Here is a 20,251-nt window from a genome sequence, read left to right on the forward strand (position 1 = left end):
CATAGCACCTGTAATATTTAGCATATTTATGGACAAAATTGTTGATACCCCTCGTTTAATGAAAGAAAACCCCACCATGGTCACAGAAATAATTTGAATCTGACAAAAGTAAAAATAAATTAAATTTCTATGAAAATGGACAAATTAAAGGCAGATGTTAATTTTAAACCTTACTACAACAGAATTAGAAAAAAAAATAACCCTTTGTCTTATCATTTTGTTGCACATTTTGGAGAAATCGCTGCAATCAAACTTCTGTAACTGTCAATGAGATTTCTTCCCCTCTCAGCAGGTATTTTGGGCCACTCCTCATCAGCAAACTGCCCCAGTTTCTTTGGCCTTTTCCAGATGACACGTTTCAGCTCCTTCTAAAGATACTCAATAGTTTTTAGGTTAAGGCTCATAGAAGGCAACTACAATGATTTCCTTTCAGACATTCTTGTTTTGGGTATCCTGTTGCAAGACACATGACATGTGACTGAGTCCACACTTTCTGACACTGTGCAGCACATTTCTCTCTAGAACTCCTCGATAGTCTTACAATTTGATTGTATCCTGCACAGATTCAAGACACCCTGTGCCGGATGCAGCAAAGCACAAAGCAACCCCAGGAAACAACAGAGCCTCCTCCATGTATTATAGTAGGGACAGTGTTCTTTTCAAGATGCTTCATTTTTCTGTCAACATAGAACTGATATGTGCTGCGAAAAAGTAGGACTTCATCTGTCCGTAGGACATTCTCCCAGGCTTTGTGGCTTGTCGTCATGTAGTTTTGCAAATTCCAGTCTTACTTTTTAATGATTTGTTTTCAGCAACGGTGTCCTCCTTGGTAGTCTCCAATTAGGTCCACTATGGCTCAAACAATGACGGATTGTGCAATCTGACACTGACATTCCTTGAGCTTAAAGTTCAACTTTGATCTCAGGTTTTTGGGGCTTTTTTGTTACTATTCATCTCTTTGATTTGTCATCAATTGTCCTTCTGCAGCCATCTCCAGGTAGGTTGGCTACAGACCTATAGATCTTGAATATATGAATAATATGTGCAACTGTAGTCACATGAACTTAAGGCTGCTTGGAGATGGTCTTATAACCTTTACTTTTAACATGTTTGTCTATATATTTTTTTCTAAGCTGCATTTTTCTTCGCTTCCCCTGGTTTATGTTGAGTGTGGTCCACACCTTGTCACCATACAGCACAGTAACTGTAGCCCTATATACAGGCCCACTTACTGATTACATGATTGTAGTCACATGTGATGTCACACGTGCGGCACCGTACTGCTCCGTACCCGGAAAAAGATAGGACCTGTCCTATCTTTTGCCGTAATACGGCGCCGTGCGACCATTACTTCCTCTCCCCGTACACTGCTGTTGCCCGCTATGCTACGGTACGGGCGGGCAACGGCAGTGTGAATATAGCCTAAGGTAGTATGTATATAACCTAATGGTACTTATTGGCTGATGCTGTGCTGGTGATCCTGCAACATCTCTTGAATACCTTTTACTTTCAGCAAAAATCTAATGTATAAGTTATAATGAGGCGTTCGTGCTCTGGCAACGTCATAGTTCCCGTCCTCGGTACTTCTCGCGCATGCACGTTGTGTTCTTCTTGCGCAGCTGTGTAAGAAGTACAGAGTCAGTTGACGTCACCGGCTCTCGGAAGCTGAAGCGATGGGAAAGGGGGAGGAAAAGCGCTGAACAGGAGGCATGCATAATTATAAGCTGGAATAGCGCCGAAGGGGATCTGTGACATAACCAGAGCACCAAGGAGAGACAGTTAGAGATTACCTGCACACAGGGACGACAATCACACTGGAGGAGACAGTCTGATACTCAGAGAGCTTGACCGGGCTCTCTGTCTCTGTACATCTAATTTATTTGACTAAGGTTCGCCACCACTTTTCTAGGTGCTACCACCATGCTGGGCAGGCAATAAAAGGAACATGCTCTAAAGCTGATGAATCTTCTCAATAAAGGATTGGTAGTAGTTTATTGGAGTTATCTCTGCTGACATGTTTCTTCAAAAGGTTTCTTATGACACAGGGAAACAAATTCATACAGCAACAACAAGTTGACGTATTCATAGATAGCTCAATATAAGATTGATGGAAGCCCAATACTTGAGATCCAGCTGATCAACTGATTGTACCAGCCTCCAGAGAGGCCGGTGGAAGTCCAGCTCATTCTCTTTGTAGGAATCGGCCCTGATAACTGCATTTCTGCTCTAGTTCATTTAAATAGGCACTCAGCAGCATTTCCCAGAATTGAGCACCTTGAAGCTGGATTTCTAGTACCTAGAGGCTGTAGGATTCTGTTGATGGGGGGGGGGGGAGGGGTCAGTCCACCTTTAATCTCATATCAATGGTCCTAAGGATATTATAGACCTTGAATCGTCTTTTAACATCAAAGTTCTATAATTTACATTTGCTCTTAAAATGTTTATAGTTAGAATTAAATAGGCTGTAAATGTGCAAGGAGTCATCACAGTGATCATCTAAGCGTATTGGGGTTAGAAAGCCAAGTCATATGGATCATTCAGCTCTGCTGCTGGGTTTGGCTTTCTGATGGCAGCTGAAACTGATACTAAATCACATATTTGTAATGATTTGTAGGTATTCATTTTCCCACAGGCTTGCTGGAGCTCCACTTGATTTGGACTCATCATTTTTATTCTGTTGGTAAAAGCAGATTTATAAAGCAGTTTTATAAAAGGAAAACATTACCATCACATACATAGTTGGAGTTTGCCTTTATTATTCCGATGGCTGTTTAGGAGACTAATGGCTAAAGGGTCGAATATGTAAAGAGAAATCCACCTAAAATCAATGAGCAGTGTCTATTGCTCCAATCGTGGAGTCTGTAAGTTACACCACTGCTGAGTTATAAAGCTAGAGTGCCCAAAAATATGTGGCACTTATGACAGATTCCCATTGATAAAAATCCTCCTAAATAAACCCACATTAGTATGAATGTCCCTTCCAGTAATGTTGTTTTCAGTACAAGAATAGCCTACAGGGGCTTATGGTTGGCAGACCTTTTGTTCTAGAAATAGTATGGAACCCAATACATGTTTCTAACACATATATTTCTTAAAATCATTTCTGAATGTATTTTCCCTTAATATTCCCATTAATTACTTAATGACTAGACATCTACTAGTGATATATATACTTTACCTGTTTTTAGAGTTGATATGATTTTGATCTTTTAGCTCATCAGCAATGTCCTTATCATATATTGTAAGAGAAGAGGCCTCTACCTGCAGTATAAACACATATGGGAAATTACAGTATGAGGGTGTTAAGGGGCAGCATAAAACAGTATGAGGGGGGGTTAGGGGGCATCATACAACTGTATGGGGGGGGTTAGGTGACAGCACCTAACCCTAAACCTTATTTCCCTTACATCCCTATCAACTTATGTCATATTTCCTGGCATCACAGGGGGTGTGTGCTGCTTGGCCCGCTCCTACCATCTATTCCTATGCATGTCTAATTATCAGTACGCATACCTCCCAACCGTCCCGTTTTGGGCGGGACAGTCCCGTTTTTTAACCCTTGTCCCGCCTGCACGGATCGTTAAGTGAAAGTCCCGTTTTTTTTGCGTTTTCACGGATTTTTCCGTCTTGTCCCGCCCCCGAGTCCCGCCCCCCCGAGTCCCGCCCCCCGAGTCCCGCCCCCGTCCTGCTCAGGATACAGAGAAGCCAGGGGGCGGGGTGCAGCGTCCTCCTCCTCTCCAGCTCCCGGGCTGTCTGCTGCAGAGCCGGCACCTCCCCCCATCCCCTCCCCTGGGAGGCAGAGCCCTCCCTGTCCTCAAGCTGCCACTTGCAGGCACATGGATGGATGGATGGATGGATCAGTGCAGAGTGTCCTATTCTCTGCACTGCCCCTGCACAGCAGCCCCAGGGGATCAGCCTCCGTGCAGGCAGGAACTCTCCAGCTCTGCTACATCAATAGCTCCCTGCCCCCACCTCCTCCTGCTCTTCACTGAAGTTCGTCTGATGAAGCAGAGCCGAGTGTGTGCAGCTGCTGCAGTGTGATAACAGGTACTCTACAGGGACTGCAGGCAGCAGCTAAAGGGTTAAACACTTAACTTTCCTCCATAGACCCCCTGCCCCCATCCCTAACCCCCCCAGTGCCCTTCTATTCTGCTTTTATTGTACCATATACTTAATCCCTTAACCCCTTAAGGACGCAGGGTTTTTCTCTCATTTCTCGCTCTCCAACTTCAAAAATTCATAACTTTTTCATGTTTCCGTGTACAGACCTGTGTGAGGGCTTATTTTGTGCGTAACAAATTTTACTTTCCCGTAATGTTATTTATTTTAACATGCCGTGTACTGCGAAGCTGCAAAAAATTCCAAATGTGGAAATTTTTTTTTAAAAAACCGCACGTGTCACGTTCTTGTGGGCTCAGTTTTTTCGACTTTGACTGTGCACTCAAAATAACACCTCAGCTTTATTCTTTGGTTCGGTGCGATCGCGGTGATACCGGATTTATAGGTTTTATTGTGTTTTAATACATTTTCAAAAATTAAACGAATGTGTGCAAAAAAAAATTTTGCCATCTTCTGACGCTAATAACTTTTTCATACTTTGGCGCACGGAGATGTGTGAGGTGTCATTGTTGGCGAAATGAGCCGACGTTTTCATTGCTACCATTTTGAGGTCTGTGCGACATTTTGATCATTTTTAATTTAATTTTTTATGTGATGTAAAAAGGTGTAAAAGTCGCATTTCGGACATTTGGGCGCCATTTCCCGCCTCGGAGGTCACCGCCGCCCGTAACCGTTTTTATATTTTGATAGATCGGGCATTTTGGGACGCGGCGATACCTAATATGTCTGTGATCTTTACTGTTTATTATGTTTTATATCCGTTCTAGGGAAAGGGGGGTGATTAGAATTTTTAATATTTTATACATTTTTTTTATTTTTAAAACTTTTTTTTTCTTTTTTATTTCCACTATTTCTTAGACCCTCTAGGGTACATTAACCCTAGATGGTCAGATCGCTCCTACCATATACAGCAATACTTCTGGCTCATTGTAACGAATCTGCAGAAGCCATGTAGCCTCATGTCAAAAGAAGACCCGAGGCTACCACGGCAAACGATCGCCGCCCCCCGATGACGTTCGGGGGCACAGCGATTCTAAAAAAGACTTTGCCGGCGACAATGACCGATCGCGGTTATTAGCGGTGGGGGTTTTCTGCAACATGCAAAACCCCCCACCTTGTATGAAGAGGACTCAGCCCGTGAGCGCTCTTCATACACTCCTTATACTCTCTGCGCCGTAGAGCTACAGCGCAGAGCGTTAAGGGGTTAAAGGGGTTTTCCCACAAATACAAGTTAGGCCCTATCCATAGGACAGGGCTTAACCTGCTGATGTGTGGGGGTTTCAGTGATGTGACCCCCATAGATCATGAAAACGAGGGGTCTGTTGGGGTCCACATAAGGTCATCGCTCTGTGACGGTAATGGAGCAGAATGGTCACACACGGCCGTCTGCTCCATTACTCTGACGGAACGATTTTTGCGTTTCCATATTTCACTCCCCACTTTCAAAAATCAATAACTTTTTTATTTTTCCATGTACAGAGCTGTGTGCGGCCTGTTTCTGCGTAACAAATTATACTTCCTAGTGACAGTATTAAATATTCCAGGCCCTGTACTGGGAAGCGGGAAGGAAAATATCAAATGTGGTTTTTATGGCTTTCACTGCGCGCTCCATAGGACCCCTCCCCTTTACTGCGCTCCATAGGACCCCTCCCCTTTACTGCGCTCCATAGGACCCCTCCCCTTTACTGCGCTCCATAGGACCCCTCCCCTTTACTGCGCTCCATAGGACCCCTCCCCTTTACTGCGCTCCATAGGACCCCTCCCCTTTACTGCGCTCCATAGGACCCCTCCCCTTTACTGCGACAACGAGCATGTCTCCCCCCCCCTAGACAACAAGCATGTCCCCCCCCCTAGACAACAAGCATTTCCCCCCCTAGACAACGAGCATTTCTCCCCCCCTGGACAACGAGCATGTGCCCCCCCCCTAGACAACGAGCATGCCCCCCCCCAGACAACGAGCATTTCCCCCCCCCTAGACAACGAGCATGTCTCCCCCCGACTCCTAGACAACGAGCATGTCCCCCCCCCTAGACAACGAGCATTTCCCCCCCCCCTAGACAACGAGCATGTCTCCCCCCGACTCCTAGACAACGAGCATGTCCCCCCCCTAGACAACGAGCATTTCCCCCCCCCCCTAGACAACGAGCATGTCTACCCCTGACCCCTAGTCAACGAGCATGTCCTCCCCTGTGGCTGCGTGCCCTTTTTTGTGTGTTTGTGTTATTTTTGTCTTCCAGGACCGTGCCTGCTGTGGACTGCTTCGGATTCGAAGGATTACGTCGATGACCGACATTTCTAACAAATAAAATGGTCAACGAGGGTGTGTCTGCGTTTTTTGTTCAATAAAATTTTCTGAAAACGGTGTGATTATTTATTTTTTTGCGACACTCTTCATAGTTTGCCATAGTAGTGGTGCCGGCTAGGTGACGGTGCTCATTACTAAGGGCTGGCCTTAGTGTTTGCCTTAATTTTTTTGGCAAATTCACACTAACGCCCATACCATTACCCCGGTACCCACCGCCACCAGGGGTGCCGGGAAGAGCCAGGTACAAACCAGTACCTGACCGTCTATAGATGGTCAGGTAGTGGGGCGGCTGCAGGCTGTTATTGTTGCGCTGGAATAGCCCCCTAACAGTGGCCTATCCCAGCTCAGTAATGGCAGGCTGCTGCTGCTTTTTTGTATCAGGCTGATTTGAACAATAGGGGGCACCCCATGCCGTTTTTCACCCCATTTTTTTGTAAAAATGGGGGAAACAGCCTGGGAGCCCCCTTTAAAGGGGGAACCCCACGCATATTTTTGTCAAAAATTTGAAGAAAAAACGGCATGGGGTGCCCCTATTTTTCAAATCAGCCAGATACAAAAAAGCAGCAGCAGCCTGCTATTACTGAGCTGGGATAGGCCACTGTTAGGGGGCTATTCCAGCGCAACAATAACAGCCTGCAGCCGCCCCACTACCTGACCATCTATAGACGGTCAGGTACTGGTTTGTACCCGGCTCTTCCCGGCACCCCTGGTGGCGGTGGGTACCGGGGTAATGGTATGGGCGTTAGTGTGAATTTGCCAAAAAAATTAAGGCAAACACTAAGGCCAGCCCTTAGTAATGAGCACCGTCACCTAGCCGGCACCACTACTATGGCAAACTATGAAGAGTGTCGCAAAAAAATAAATAATCACACCGTTTTCAGAAAATTTTATTTGACAAAAAACGCAGACACACCCTCGTTGACCATTTTATTTGTTAGAACTGTCGGTCATCGATGTAATCCTTCGAATCGGAAGCAGTCCACAGCAGGCACGGTCCTGGAAGACAAAAATAACACAAACACACAAAAAGGGCACGCAGCCACAGGGGAGGACATGCTCGTTGTCTAGGGGGGGGACATGCTCGTTGTCTAGGGGGGGCATGCTCGTTGTCTAGGGGGGGCATGCTCGTTGTCTGGGGGGGACATGCTCGTTGTCTAGGGGGGGCATGCTCGTTGTCTGGGGGCGGACATGCCCGTTGTCTGGGGGGGACATGCTCGTTGTCTAGGGGGGGACATGCTCGTTGTCTAGGGGAGGACATGCTCGTTGTCTAGGGGAGGACATGCTCGTTGTCTGGGGGGGGGCATGCTCGTTGTCTAGGAGGGCATGCTCGTTGTCTGGGGGGGGCATGTTCGTTGTCTAGGGGAGGACATGCTCGTTGTCTAGGAGGGCATGCTCGTTGTCTGGGGGGGGGACATGCTCGTTGTCTAGGGGGAGTGGAATATGCCCCCCAATTATATACATAAATATACATTGGTGCCAGTGGATGCGTTGAAGGTATGAGCAGTGACGTGGGCAGGGGGTGTGGTTAGGGGGCGTGGCTAGGGTGTGGCTTCTGTGGGTAAAAAAATTCGCCGCGGCGCGCTTCGCGCGCCGCCATTTTGTCCCTCTTTCTCCTCCACAAAAGTTGGGAGGTATGCAGTACGTCATGTGGCCAGGGTGATGTCATCTATGGTCCTGTTACATTTTCAATGTCTATCCCATATATGTATCCGATCACATGAAATCACAGCATACCTTCAAGGACTTCTACTCCTCCCTGTGCATCCATGGAGACATGCTTTGATTTCATGTAATCATGTAATACATGCATGGGGGTAGACATTGCAGATGTAACAGGACCACAGATAACATCACCCGGTCACATGACTTTAAGTGCCCAATGACGTAACAGACCCTCTCTCTATGTTTCACAAAGCAGCATGTCCTAGTGAAACCTAGGACTCACCAAGATTTTTGTAACATTGCAGCCATGGAGAGGAACCATTTAGGGATAAGGGCAATACTTTTTAATCATAGTTTTAATGAAGTCTTTGGGTGGGTTGATTTGCATGGTAGGTTCTCTACCATGAAATTGAAATAAGAAAAACTTAAGACCTAACCGAGATGCGAACTGGCCCTACGAAACATTGTTTTCTTTACAATGCCCAGTGGGGCATTAATGGCTGTAAGCCTCCAAATGCCTGTAGGTAGTCCCTATTAAAGTGTGATAGAAGATCACATTTCAGTGGTGGGGTAAATAAAATTCAACAATATTACAAAAAAAATTATATCTTTAGATTTTTTTTTGTAAATAATTTTGAGGAATAAATATGCTGAATAGTTGGTATTTTTGCAATCATAGCAACCTAAAAAAAACAAAAAAGAGTTATTTATCAAGTATTTTATATAGGGTATTGCCTATAAAAATTCATAAAAAAATGCAAGAATACTATTTATCTCCACCACCAAAAGAAAAAACAAAAAAGTTCTATATACCGGTACTTAAAATGGTATAAAGCCCTCTCTGTTGATAGAAAAATAAAAATGTTGATTCTTCTTAGAATCCACAGATGCATCTTAATGAGCTAGAATTAAAATAAGCGACCTCTATGAGCCAGACTGTAAAGCTGTGATCACATAACCTGCTCATATGCTCTTCTGTACACCTGGGGGGACTGACCTCAGAGATCTTATCCATTTGTTTCTTTTCCTCCACTACAGACGGACTGCAAACACACGCTGCTTGTGACGGTTGTTCATTGTCACTGGGCTCTTCCTTCTTTGGTTCATTCTTGTTTAGGCACCAGGATTTGTTTTGCCCAAATGTTCCTAAGAAAACAGAATAGGAGAAACGTATTAATTTCTTTGGTTCTTGGGTTATCTGTACCAAAAAAAAGTAAAGTAATATTCTGATCGCGTGGTGCTGCGGTAGGGATTCCAACTCCAAGCTCAGTAAGTCATAAATGGCAGCATTCATTATTATTGCAGCATAATTTATTAACGGGGGAACTTATTAAAACTGAACAAAGAAGTTAAAGTGAGAGCATTCCTGCTCATACTCCTAAGCACACACTCCATGTTTGCATTGGTTTCCTCCGGGTTCTCTGGTTTCCTCCCACACTCCCAAAACATACAGGTAGGTTGATTAGTTTCTGAGCCCCGTTGGGGACAAGGACTGATTTGGCAAGTTCTGTGCAGCGCTGCATAATCTGTGTGTGCTATATAAATAAAGGAATTATTATTATTATCAGTGAATAACAACCCTCTCTGTTACATTCAGCACCCCACAGGGGTATGTACAGTCAGTATTATAACGAGAAAGGGTGGCCCTCAACAGCTTCTGGCATGGCACAACACACTATTACAACCTGGACAGGCTGAGAGACTGTCCCTCCTCTTTGGTTGGGAAGCTTAAACTCCCCAAACCTAGAACAGATGAGATCTTCTCAATGGAAGGTCATAGGGAGGCGGTAATAGAGCAGTTGTTCAAACCCCGAACCCCCTGAGCCCCCATCCTGTTTGGAGATAAAAGACAGCTATGTTCTTATGCCTCCACTAGGAGTTCTTCCACTCCGGTGGGATCTCTGTATTAGAACAGAGTGAGACTCAGCCGGTATACAGCTAGGATGTAGCATGACTCCTAATGAAATTGTTTCCCAGAAAAACCCTTGTTTCAGCGAGCCTGCTAAAAGGTGTGAGATTTTCCAGCTGGAGACAGAGCTAGATGCGCTGTCAAGGGAAAGGCTTCAGATGAAACATAGCAGCTTGGGAATAAAAAAACACTCAATTTTGCTTCACTACTTTATATATATATATATATATATATATATATATATATATATATATATATATATATATATATATATATATAATATGTGTGTATATACTAATCAAAACTTACCAATAAACTCTCCTTGTATACTCCATAGCTTCACAGTACAGTCCTGGGATGAGCTTACAATCACCTTGTGCTTCTCTATAGGGATTACTCTAATTAAATGATATAAATTGTGTTATACTTTAGGTTAAGCTGATAAAATATATGGATTATGGATCATATATTTAAAGGAAATTGTCTACCTTGTGATATCACTCATATGCGCTCTCCAGAAGTGAAGCACTAGTAGAACAATAAAGTGAATATATTAAAGTGAAAAAACTATATTGTATGTAAAATATAACATTATAAATATAACATTATTGCATTTAAAAATGAATACAATAAACTAGTTAAATTCAGTAAAGCTGAAACTCACAGACAGGCGGCTGCTCCTCTGGTGCCCCTAGGGCATATTGGGATATATTCCAAACATAGATGTAAAAAAGTTGGTCAGCTGCACATAACAGGGAGTCATCTTCGCTGATAGCCATAGCATTTACCGTACATTTGTACTGTGACTGCAAGGGTAAGATCAAAAGTCGATCACTTAGTCTCATCAATCAAATTGTAGCGTTAAAACAGTAGTCTTCATATATTTGTACATGTATAATGTAGACTCATTTGAGTAGGTGAACTGTATACGGTAGAGCAATCCATAATCCATCAAGCTCTGCCCTCGCACACACTATGACATCAGCAGCGGCGACATCACCGCATCACCCTGCTATGAGGGAAGGGGAGCCGCGGGGAGCATTTTCATTACTAGGGGGCTGCATCAGACATTTCATCACTGCTGCAAGCGGTGGCGTAATTACAAGAGGAAGGCCCCATAGCAGGCTTTTGCATGGGGTCCCCTTCCCACTTAAAAAATATACATATTTGTATACTCATTTATACACTTATGCACACACATATAGAACATATACACTCACATACAGTGCCATATACAAACATACAGCATATATACATACATACAGTATATACCGACACCATACACATATAGCATATACAGTTATACATATTATGCTGCACATTGTACAGCATAATATGTAAATAATAGAGCACATCCTCCACTCTTTAGTTTGTCAGGTTGAATGACGGGGTCCCTGACATTGCAGGCCCCATAGTGGCTGCTAAGGCTGTTACCACTGTAGTTAGCCCCTGGCTGCCAGCCATTTTATCACAAGGGGGCTGCATCAGACATTTCAATACTGGGGGAGCTGATGCAGCGCATTTCATTATAGGGGGCTGCTGCAGGGCATTTCATTACTAGGGGAGCTGCTGCAGGTCATTTCTTTACTCTGGGAGGCTGCATGGGGCATTTCATTACTGAAGGAGACTGCTTGGGGTATTTCATTACTGGAAAAGGCTGCACAGGGGATTTCATCACCGGGGAAGACTGCTGTGCATTTCATTAATTGATACATTAAATCAAGTCAAATTCAGCAAAGCAACTCACAGGTAGATGCATGGGGTATTTTATTGCTGGAGGTCGCTGCTGGGCATTTATTACTGGAGGAGGCTGCTGGGCATTACATGACAGGGGGAGTCTGCTTGGTATTACATTACTGTAGGAGGCTGCTGGGCATTACATTACTAGAGGAGGCTGCTGGACATTACATTACTGGGGGAGGTTTCTGGGCATTACATTACTGGAGGAGGCTGCTGGGCATTACATTACTGGAGGAGGCTGCTGGGCATTACATTACTGGAGGAGGCTGCTGGGCATTACATTACTGGAGGGGACTGCTGGGCATTACATTACTGGGGGAGGCTGCAGGGCATTAGATTACTGGGGGAGGCTGTCTGGGCATTACATTACTGGAGCAGGTTGGGCATTACATTACTGGAGCAGGCTGTTAGGCATTGCATTACTGGAGGGGACTGCTGGGCATTACATTACTGGAGGAGGCTGCTGGGCATTACATGACAGGGGGAGGCTGCTTGGTATTACATTACTGGGGGGAGGCTGCTGGGTATTACATTACTAGGGGTGGCTGCTTGGTATTACATTACTGGAGGAGGCTGCTGGGCATTACATTACTAGAGGAGGCTGCTGGACATTACATTACTGGGGGAGGCTGCTGGGCATTACATTACTGGAGGGGACTGCTGGGCATTACATTACTGGGGGAGGCTGCTGGATATTACATTACTGGGGAAGGCTGCAGGGCATTAGATTACTGGGGGAGGCTGTCTGGGCATTACATTACTGGAGCAGGCTGGGCATTACATTACTGGAGCAGGCTGTTAGGCATTGCATTACTGGAGGGGACTGCTGGGCATTGCATTACTGGGGGAGGCTGCTGGGGGAGGCTGCTGGATATTACATTACTGGGGAAGGCTGCAGGGCATTAGATTACTGGGGGAGGCTGTCTGGGCATTACATTACTGGAGCAGGCTGTTAGGCATTGCATTACTGGAGGGGACTGCTGGGCATTGCATTACTGGGGGAGGCTGCTGGGGGAGGCTGCTGGATATTACATATATGGGGAAGGCTGCAGGGCATTAGATTACTGGGGGAGGCTGTCTGGGCATTACATTACTGGAGCAGGCTGTTAGGCATTACATTACTGGAGGGGACTGCTGGGCATTACATTATCGGGGGAGGCTGCTGGATATTACACTACTGGGGAAGGCTGCAGGGCATTAGATTACTGGGGGAGGCTGTCTGGGCATTACATTACTGGGAAAGCGGGAGGCTGCTGGTCCTTACATTACTGGGGGAGCCTGCTGGTCCTTACTAGAGGAGGCTGCTGGGTATTGCATTACATGCCTGGGCATTTCGTTCATCTTTGGTTGCTGCTGCAGTCTAGTTCATTGCTGGAGGTCGCTGCTGGGCATTTTATTACTGGAGGAGGCTGCTGGGCATTACATGACAGGGGGACGCTGCTTGGTATTACACCTGGGGGGAGGCTGCTGGGCATTACATTACTAGGGGCGGCTGCTTGGTATTACATTACTGGAGGAGGCTGCTGGGCATTACATTACTAGAGGAGGCAGCTGAACATTACATTACTGGGGGAGGTTTCTGGGCATTACATTACTGGAGGGGACTGCTGGGCATTACATTACTGGGGGAGGCTGCTGGATATTACATTTCTGGGGAAGGCTGCAGGGCATTAGATTACTGGGGGAGGCTGTCTGGGCATTACATTACTGGAGCAGGCTGTTAGGCATTACATTACTGGAGGGGACTGTTGGGCATTACATTATTGGGGGAGGCTGCTGGATATTACATTACTGGGGAAGGCTGCAGGGCATTACATTACTGGGGGAGGCTGTCTGGGCATTACATTACTGGGAAAGCGGGAGGCTGCTGGTCCTTACATTACTGGGGGAGCCTGCTGGTCCTTACTAGAGGAGGCTGCTGGGCATGCTGCAGTCCAGCAGCAACCAAAGATGAAATGTGGTACAGGACACCGTATGTTCTATGGAAAATGGGATTGCAGGAGGATGCTAGGTGCCCTCGGTGTACAGAAGAAAGAGCTGAAGGACGGTATTTGTTTTGGTCCTGTGCTGCACTAGAGAGCTTGTGGCGGGGGATTTGATGGATAATGTATAACATAAGGCTTCCTCATGATCCTAAGGTTGGTTTATTGAGCTGTATGGATGGACAGCAGGGGACCCAAAATGAATGTTTGGCTGTGGCAAAATTCCTTTCAGCTCAGGAAAGGTATAGCTAGGCACTGGTTGGATGCGGAACCTCCAGGGTTGGGTAAGGTGATATCTATGACTAATAGGACTATATGGAAATGGGGAAATATCAAAAAATTTGAGAAACAGTGGTCCGACTGGGTGGAGTTTCCAGGGTTGGCAACTGAGGAACTGCAGAGGGGTTGGTCTAAGCTGAATATGAGGAGAGTGCTAGGTTTGTAGGGGGTATTCTATTGCATCTGAGGCTGTATAGGATGTGCAACGCCATGGCGGATCAAGGGGAAAAGTCTCGTACCAAGGGGTTATAGGGGCGGGGGGTGGGGTGGACTTGGGAAATGTTATATGCGTTTATACTAGTAAATATGTGTAATAATATGTACTAAATATTGGCTTTTTGAAATGGGTATATTTTTTATATCAGTGAAGAAATAAAAGTTTCTGATTTAAAAAAAAAAGATGATATGTGGTATTATATTGTACCTATTCATGCACATGAAGGTCGCTTTTATCAGAGCCCAAAAGGAAAAGCCTGTGCCACCCAATATGGCATATAGAAGCTATCATGGAAGCCATGTAAGTGTTTTTGATGGGGCCTCTGACTAGCACATGGTATTTTTGCACTGATCCATTAAAAAGTATTGCATTTAGTGTAGCCTTGAGCTGTCTGTTTAAGGTGCATTTAGCCCTGACCAGAAGGGTGCAGACCAATTATGAAAATATGCATGAATTCTGTGGCATCAGAGTAAATTATCTAAGAAACATTCATACTGTTCAGGGTAGTATTGTATACAGTTATCAGATTCATAGTCATTGGTAAATTCTGAACTGCTCAGTAATGTAATAATAGGCATGTGAATACCTTTTACTGTTTTATTTTTTCTGCAAACAATATATTCATGCTATAGCATGCTATATTTATTACAGTAACATTATAGTCGAAATTTCTTAACATTAACAATAGTAAAGTAAGATACTTACTCCTTCAAACCTTGCAAACACTTTACCTCCTCCAACAATATTCCAGAATGTAATATGACCTATAAAAAGACAAAATTTACCACAAAAAAACTGTACTATTACTGTTTAGCTTGAAATGTCATATGTCCTTAGTTATTTTTGTGACGGCAAGATCACAGCTTACCTCTAGGTCCGCTAGTTACTAAAACTGCAGAGTCCTTTTTCCTTTCAAACCTGGAGCACATAAAAATGGCTTTGTTTTTGACTAAATTACCTAAGAAAAGGGAAAAATAACGAAAAGATGAGTACAATACATTTATCTTCTGCTGTATAAGGCAAAAAAGTAATTGCTTGTGTATTTTACTAAGAAGATACCTGTTTCAGTGTCCACTTCTTCTCCATAAAAAGAGCAAAGCTGGCAAAGGGGCTCCCCAGTATCGAGGCTACACACGGAAACTTCACCATTACATTTCGATAAAGCAATCATATTAGAAGAACATGAAGCCAGACAGAGTTTGATTTCTTCTTCATTTACCTTGATATAAAGACAAATATTCCACTGGAATTACCAATTCTGTGAAACCATGGCAGCAAAACATCCACAATCTACTGGCCTCAGCGCAGGACCATTAGATACCCTGATGTTAGATACCAGACCACAACTGCCTTCAAATGAGAAGCAGGAAAATTGCATATGTTTTCATGGTGTTCAAATAAATTCCCTTTCCTAATGAACAGTGGCTGACGGGTTTGATATACTCTCCAATAACACCTTCTCTAATGAAGAAGCCATAACTGTGGGCGCTATCATGATTATCGGGGCACTCAATCATCTGGAAAGGGGTTTGCTACAGTGCCCTCTGAATGACGTATGTGATAAATTATATCATTTAGACTTAACACACACTAGTTCCTATAGGAAAAATGTTTTGCCATATTGCTGCAACAGAGACCGTTTAGGTTATTAGAGTACAACTCACCAAATTACTTCTCCAAGTGAATTGTGGAAGGACGTCTTCTGACACCACATTATCCTAATTTTGGAGAAAAATATGTGAATGATGGTATAGACATTAATTACTCACATTTAGCAAACGTATACTGTAAATCAAAATACAGGCAGTCCCCTACTTAAAGGGGTTTTCCCAAGAACAAAAGTTAGGCCCACGGAGACCTCCACAGATCACGAAAACGAGAGGAACGATTGTGTGCAAAGTACCTCCGTCGAACCCCTCATCGTTCCCTCAGACTAATGGAGCAGACGGGTGTGCATCACGGTTCTGCTCCATTAACCCATACTTAAAGGGGTTTTCCCACGAACAAAACTTAGGCCCTATCCACAGGATAGCGCCTAACTTGCTGATCAGTGGGGGTCTCAGTGATAAGACCCCCACAAATCATAAAAACGAGGTGTCCGATGGGGTCCCATGTACCTCCGTCGGACCCCTCGTCGCTCCGTCAGACTAATGGGCAAATTTTTGATCTGTGGGGATCACTGAGACCCCCACTGATCAACAAATTAGGCCCTAACCTGATCACCCCAGATCCCATTAGCCAGGAAATATTCATGACCTCCTACAAATAGCTCCTCAATATCATATTGGTTGAGATCTTAGCTCCCACCACTCCCTACTGTTCTCAGTAGCTGATGAAAAGACAATAGAGCAGGAGGCAGACAGCTCCATTCTCAGTCTAGTGGCTGAACAGAGCAACAACAGTTTAGCTTCCATTCAAATTCATGGAAGTTAATGTGCAGTAACCTGGCCACTTCACAGATAACCTACTTCCATTCTCAGTTTATCAGTCACTAAGAACTGCTACTCTTTGTGGATGCTAGCTTTCGGACTCCACCGATCTGAAATTGTGCACCCATTCTCTGGATGGGTTCTTTAAATCCTCTGCAGCACCAGCACTGGCAATGAAGAATTACACAGGTCAACTGATAAAGGGGAGAACATAATGGAAAAGATTTTGGTGTAGACTTTGGTGTAGTCTACAGTATGTTTCGTAGTAGTCTTTGGTACAGTATGTTGTTATTATTACTAGGTTTTCTATGCAATGAGTATTGGTCACTCAGTGATACAATGAACAACATTAATCCTTAGATAAGGATTTAAAACTTACCGGAAAGATTAGCACCTTCCCATCATAAGAAACTGATATAATGTACCTTTAGAAGCAACACAATGTAATGGTTAGTTCGGTTACACAATGGACTAGGACTCCATGCCAATGCAAACAATACATACTGATTTTTGCTATGTTCTACATAGGTGATGTCACTGATTCCACCTCTAGCACCTGCAAGGGAAGAGCAAAGAACAAAACAAACGACAACTATGTTGTTAGATACATGTGTTAATATGGAAATCAATGGAAATTCTCCAGCATCCAACCTGCGCTGCCTTGTATAAGTGTCCTTATGAGAGCAAGAGAATCTGACTTGTAGTCCCACAGCTTTAAGCTTCCGTCTTTGCCACCCGTTACCAGTCTGTGAATACACAACAGAGCAGAGATGTACACAACACACTGAAATAGCTAAACATGGAATATAAACATCTTACATAAATTATTACATTATTACAAGTAAATTCATCTACTTTGGTGGCTTTGCAGCACAGATTGCAACCGAAAGTGAAATTGCCTACAACCCTACCAGACAACCATACTCAGGTTTGGGCTGGATGCATGTGAATGAGAAATACATTTTGGTTGTGGATGTCTGCCCTCAATAGTAAAAGGGGTCCTGCTCTATGATTTATAGATAACATTGGTTTTCTGGTGACACAAATATTGTAAAGAAACTGAATAAAAGGAGTTCATGGTACACACTTTGGAGTTGGCCAAGTGACTACCTTCCCTGCTGTCCATGGCTTTTTTGCTTCTGCACAGGCACTCAACAGAAAATGGACCGTTTTAGTGCCTATTTATATACCTACTTGTAATAGTCACCAACCTGTTATGCAGGGTGGTTTCATAATCACAATTATGCCTTTCTATATTGTAGGAGATTCAGCTTTATAGACAGAGAGCTTTGAATGCTGCAAAGAAACAACCAAAGGAGTCACAGAGGCTGAGAAGAGTCACAATGACATGACCACTCCAGGCTGGCCTTAAGTCCCACAGGACATGTACACCATTATAAGCTACCTTCAGTAGCTGCCACCAAGACTTATGGTGAAGTATATGGACTATGAGACACCCATCAAGTCAACAAGGGACATTTAACATGACTTTTCTCGACCCTGTGACTCCTTGGAGGGCATTTGAATGAAGTGTTGAAACATCTATTTCTGCATAAAGATAAAAATAGAAGGATATCACTATTTTCCTGACACTATCCTGGAGACCAGGTTGGTGGGCCTGATTCCCCATGGCAGGCTGCCTTTAAATTGTCACAGATCATTTTCTTGGCTTTTGCAAAAATAAACACACATGGGGCTAATTTATTCTAAAATGACTTCTCATGTCACTATCACCTTACAATCTCACCGATATTAACAAAAATATAGGCCATGATGCCGTCTTTAAATAACAAGATATAATGACTATGATTTGACCAGCTGGCATTGTGCACAGCGTGCACCAACTATCTCATGGGTATAACTCAATAAAGTAGCATTATCTTTCCCTAGCATTTTCTTCATCTCATGAGACTGCTTTAACTGAAGATGCACTGATGACACAGGCTCCTATTTGCAGGGAGTGATTAAAGGCTTAGACGTGAGCTCTGCGCAGGACATAGCACCTATTACCAGGTGAGCATTTGTATAATTACAGGTTGCAGGTTACATAACAAGTCAACGGACAAAAAGGATGTTTCTATGCAAACATATAGAGCATTGGAAACCATTATGTATCACAAAGAAAATTATAATTTAATATAACCAAAACACATCAGCCTATTGCTGCATAAAAAGAAACATATTACTTTCATTACATATAGTTCTGACACATAATAAATTAAACCTAAATTTACATCCTTGAGTTCCATTTACAGTTAATGTCCAAATATAATCTACCTCCATTTACAGTAGTTTCTTCTGCAGTGTGGTTCACAAGTATGGAGGCACCATAATAAATGGTCTTTTATTGTGTTGCATGTAAATTGGAAGGGGAAGATCTGTGAGGGGCATTTTACAAGTCGCCATCTTCTAACCAAGTTAATGTTTTCAAATATGAAGAAGTCTTTTAGGGCCTCCATTATTTGTACAATGAGGCATAGATGTTCAACATATGCCTGTGACAAATTCTACATATATACTCACAACTATCCTCTGTCATAAAACAAACATAAATGTTTATAATGATGCTGCATGAAATAACATTGTGATCTTTAAAAGATTTTAGTGATTCCTAATGCACATGTGAACAGCAGTAGTATATACTGACAAAGACAAAATATAAGCATTAAACTTAAAGGGCACCTACCACCACAAATCTACCTATAAAGGTAGATCGGGTGGTAGGTGGATCAATAGGACGTGAGGATAGCCCTTTTAAGGGCTAATCCTCACGTCCCCGCAATGATTTGAAAACTTTTATTGCCCCAATATTAAAATTTTCTTATGCGGCTACTGGGGCGTGGAGTAGCCGCATCTGAGGTTACACGAGGCGGCTACTCCATGCCCCGGTAGCCTCTTTTCTCCTCCTACCAAAAATCTTCGGCGCGCAGCTACGAGGAGCTGCGCGCCCTCGTCCGGCACATCTGCTGTCTGCGCATGCGCAGAACAGCAGGCCCGCGCCTGCGCGGTCACTGCTACGGAGTCGGAGCTGCACAGGCGAGGGCCTGTTGTTCTGCGCATGCGCAGACAGCAGATGTGCCGGACGAGGGCGCGCAGCTCCTCGTAGCTGCGCACCGAAGATTTTTGGTAGGAGGAGAAAAGAGGCTACCGGGGCATGGAGTAGCCGCCTCGTGTAACCTCAGATGCGGCTACTCCACGCCCCAGTAGCCGCATAAGAAAATTTTAATATTGGGGCAATAAAAGTTTTCAAATCATTGCGGGGACGTGAGGATTAGCCCTTAAAAGGGCTATCCTCACGTCCTATTGATCCACCTACCACCCGATCTACCTTTATAGGTAGTTTCGTGGTGGTAGGTTCCCTTTAAAAGGAACAAGACATACGGTATATCCATGAACATTGTGAGACACTGAAGGGGTTAACTGTGGATGGGCGGTATGTTTCCCCTAGGTTTTGCTTCTATGCAAGGCCTTAGTGCTGAGGTGGGTTTGTCCAGCACCTTGGACACAGGTGATGGGAACAGCCTAATTAGCCTGGATAAAATGACTCAGCAGAGTTGAGTGGGTTGTCTCTCTGTGGAAGGAGGCTGAGAGGACACAGCTCTGACCTGT

The 20,251-nt window shown here is 44.1% G+C and overlaps 1 protein-coding gene across 3 annotated transcripts in view; it reads right to left on the reverse strand.

Moving 5' to 3' along the window:
* Positions 1-2,329: 2,329 nt before the first annotated feature.
* The window catches only part of LOC140104563 (cilia- and flagella-associated protein 337-like), a 46,781-nt gene continuing 28,859 nt past the window's right edge, over positions 2,330-20,251 (reverse strand). For all 3 annotated transcript variants that reach the window (XM_072128185.1, XM_072128257.1, XM_072128331.1), the window contains 13 exons: positions 17,294-17,388; positions 17,147-17,198; positions 17,022-17,067; positions 15,878-15,931; positions 15,273-15,432; positions 15,082-15,171; positions 14,919-14,977; positions 10,660-10,801; positions 10,484-10,523; positions 10,305-10,393; positions 9,084-9,232; positions 3,179-3,261; positions 2,330-2,674 (listed from right to left, as the gene is read on the reverse strand). In XM_072128185.1, the coding sequence (XP_071984286.1) occupies positions 2,512-2,674; positions 3,179-3,261; positions 9,084-9,232; positions 10,305-10,393; positions 10,484-10,523; positions 10,660-10,801; positions 14,919-14,977; positions 15,082-15,171; positions 15,273-15,432; positions 15,878-15,931; positions 17,022-17,067; positions 17,147-17,198; positions 17,294-17,388 (1,222 nt within the window). In that variant the 3' untranslated portion in view covers positions 2,330-2,511. The remainder of the gene's footprint in view (positions 2,675-3,178; positions 3,262-9,083; positions 9,233-10,304; positions 10,394-10,483; positions 10,524-10,659; positions 10,802-14,918; positions 14,978-15,081; positions 15,172-15,272; positions 15,433-15,877; positions 15,932-17,021; positions 17,068-17,146; positions 17,199-17,293; positions 17,389-20,251) is intronic.

The sequence above is a fragment of the Engystomops pustulosus genome, chromosome 1 (assembly GCF_040894005.1).
Source record: "Engystomops pustulosus chromosome 1, aEngPut4.maternal, whole genome shotgun sequence".
Lineage (NCBI taxonomy): Eukaryota > Metazoa > Chordata > Amphibia > Anura > Leptodactylidae > Engystomops > Engystomops pustulosus.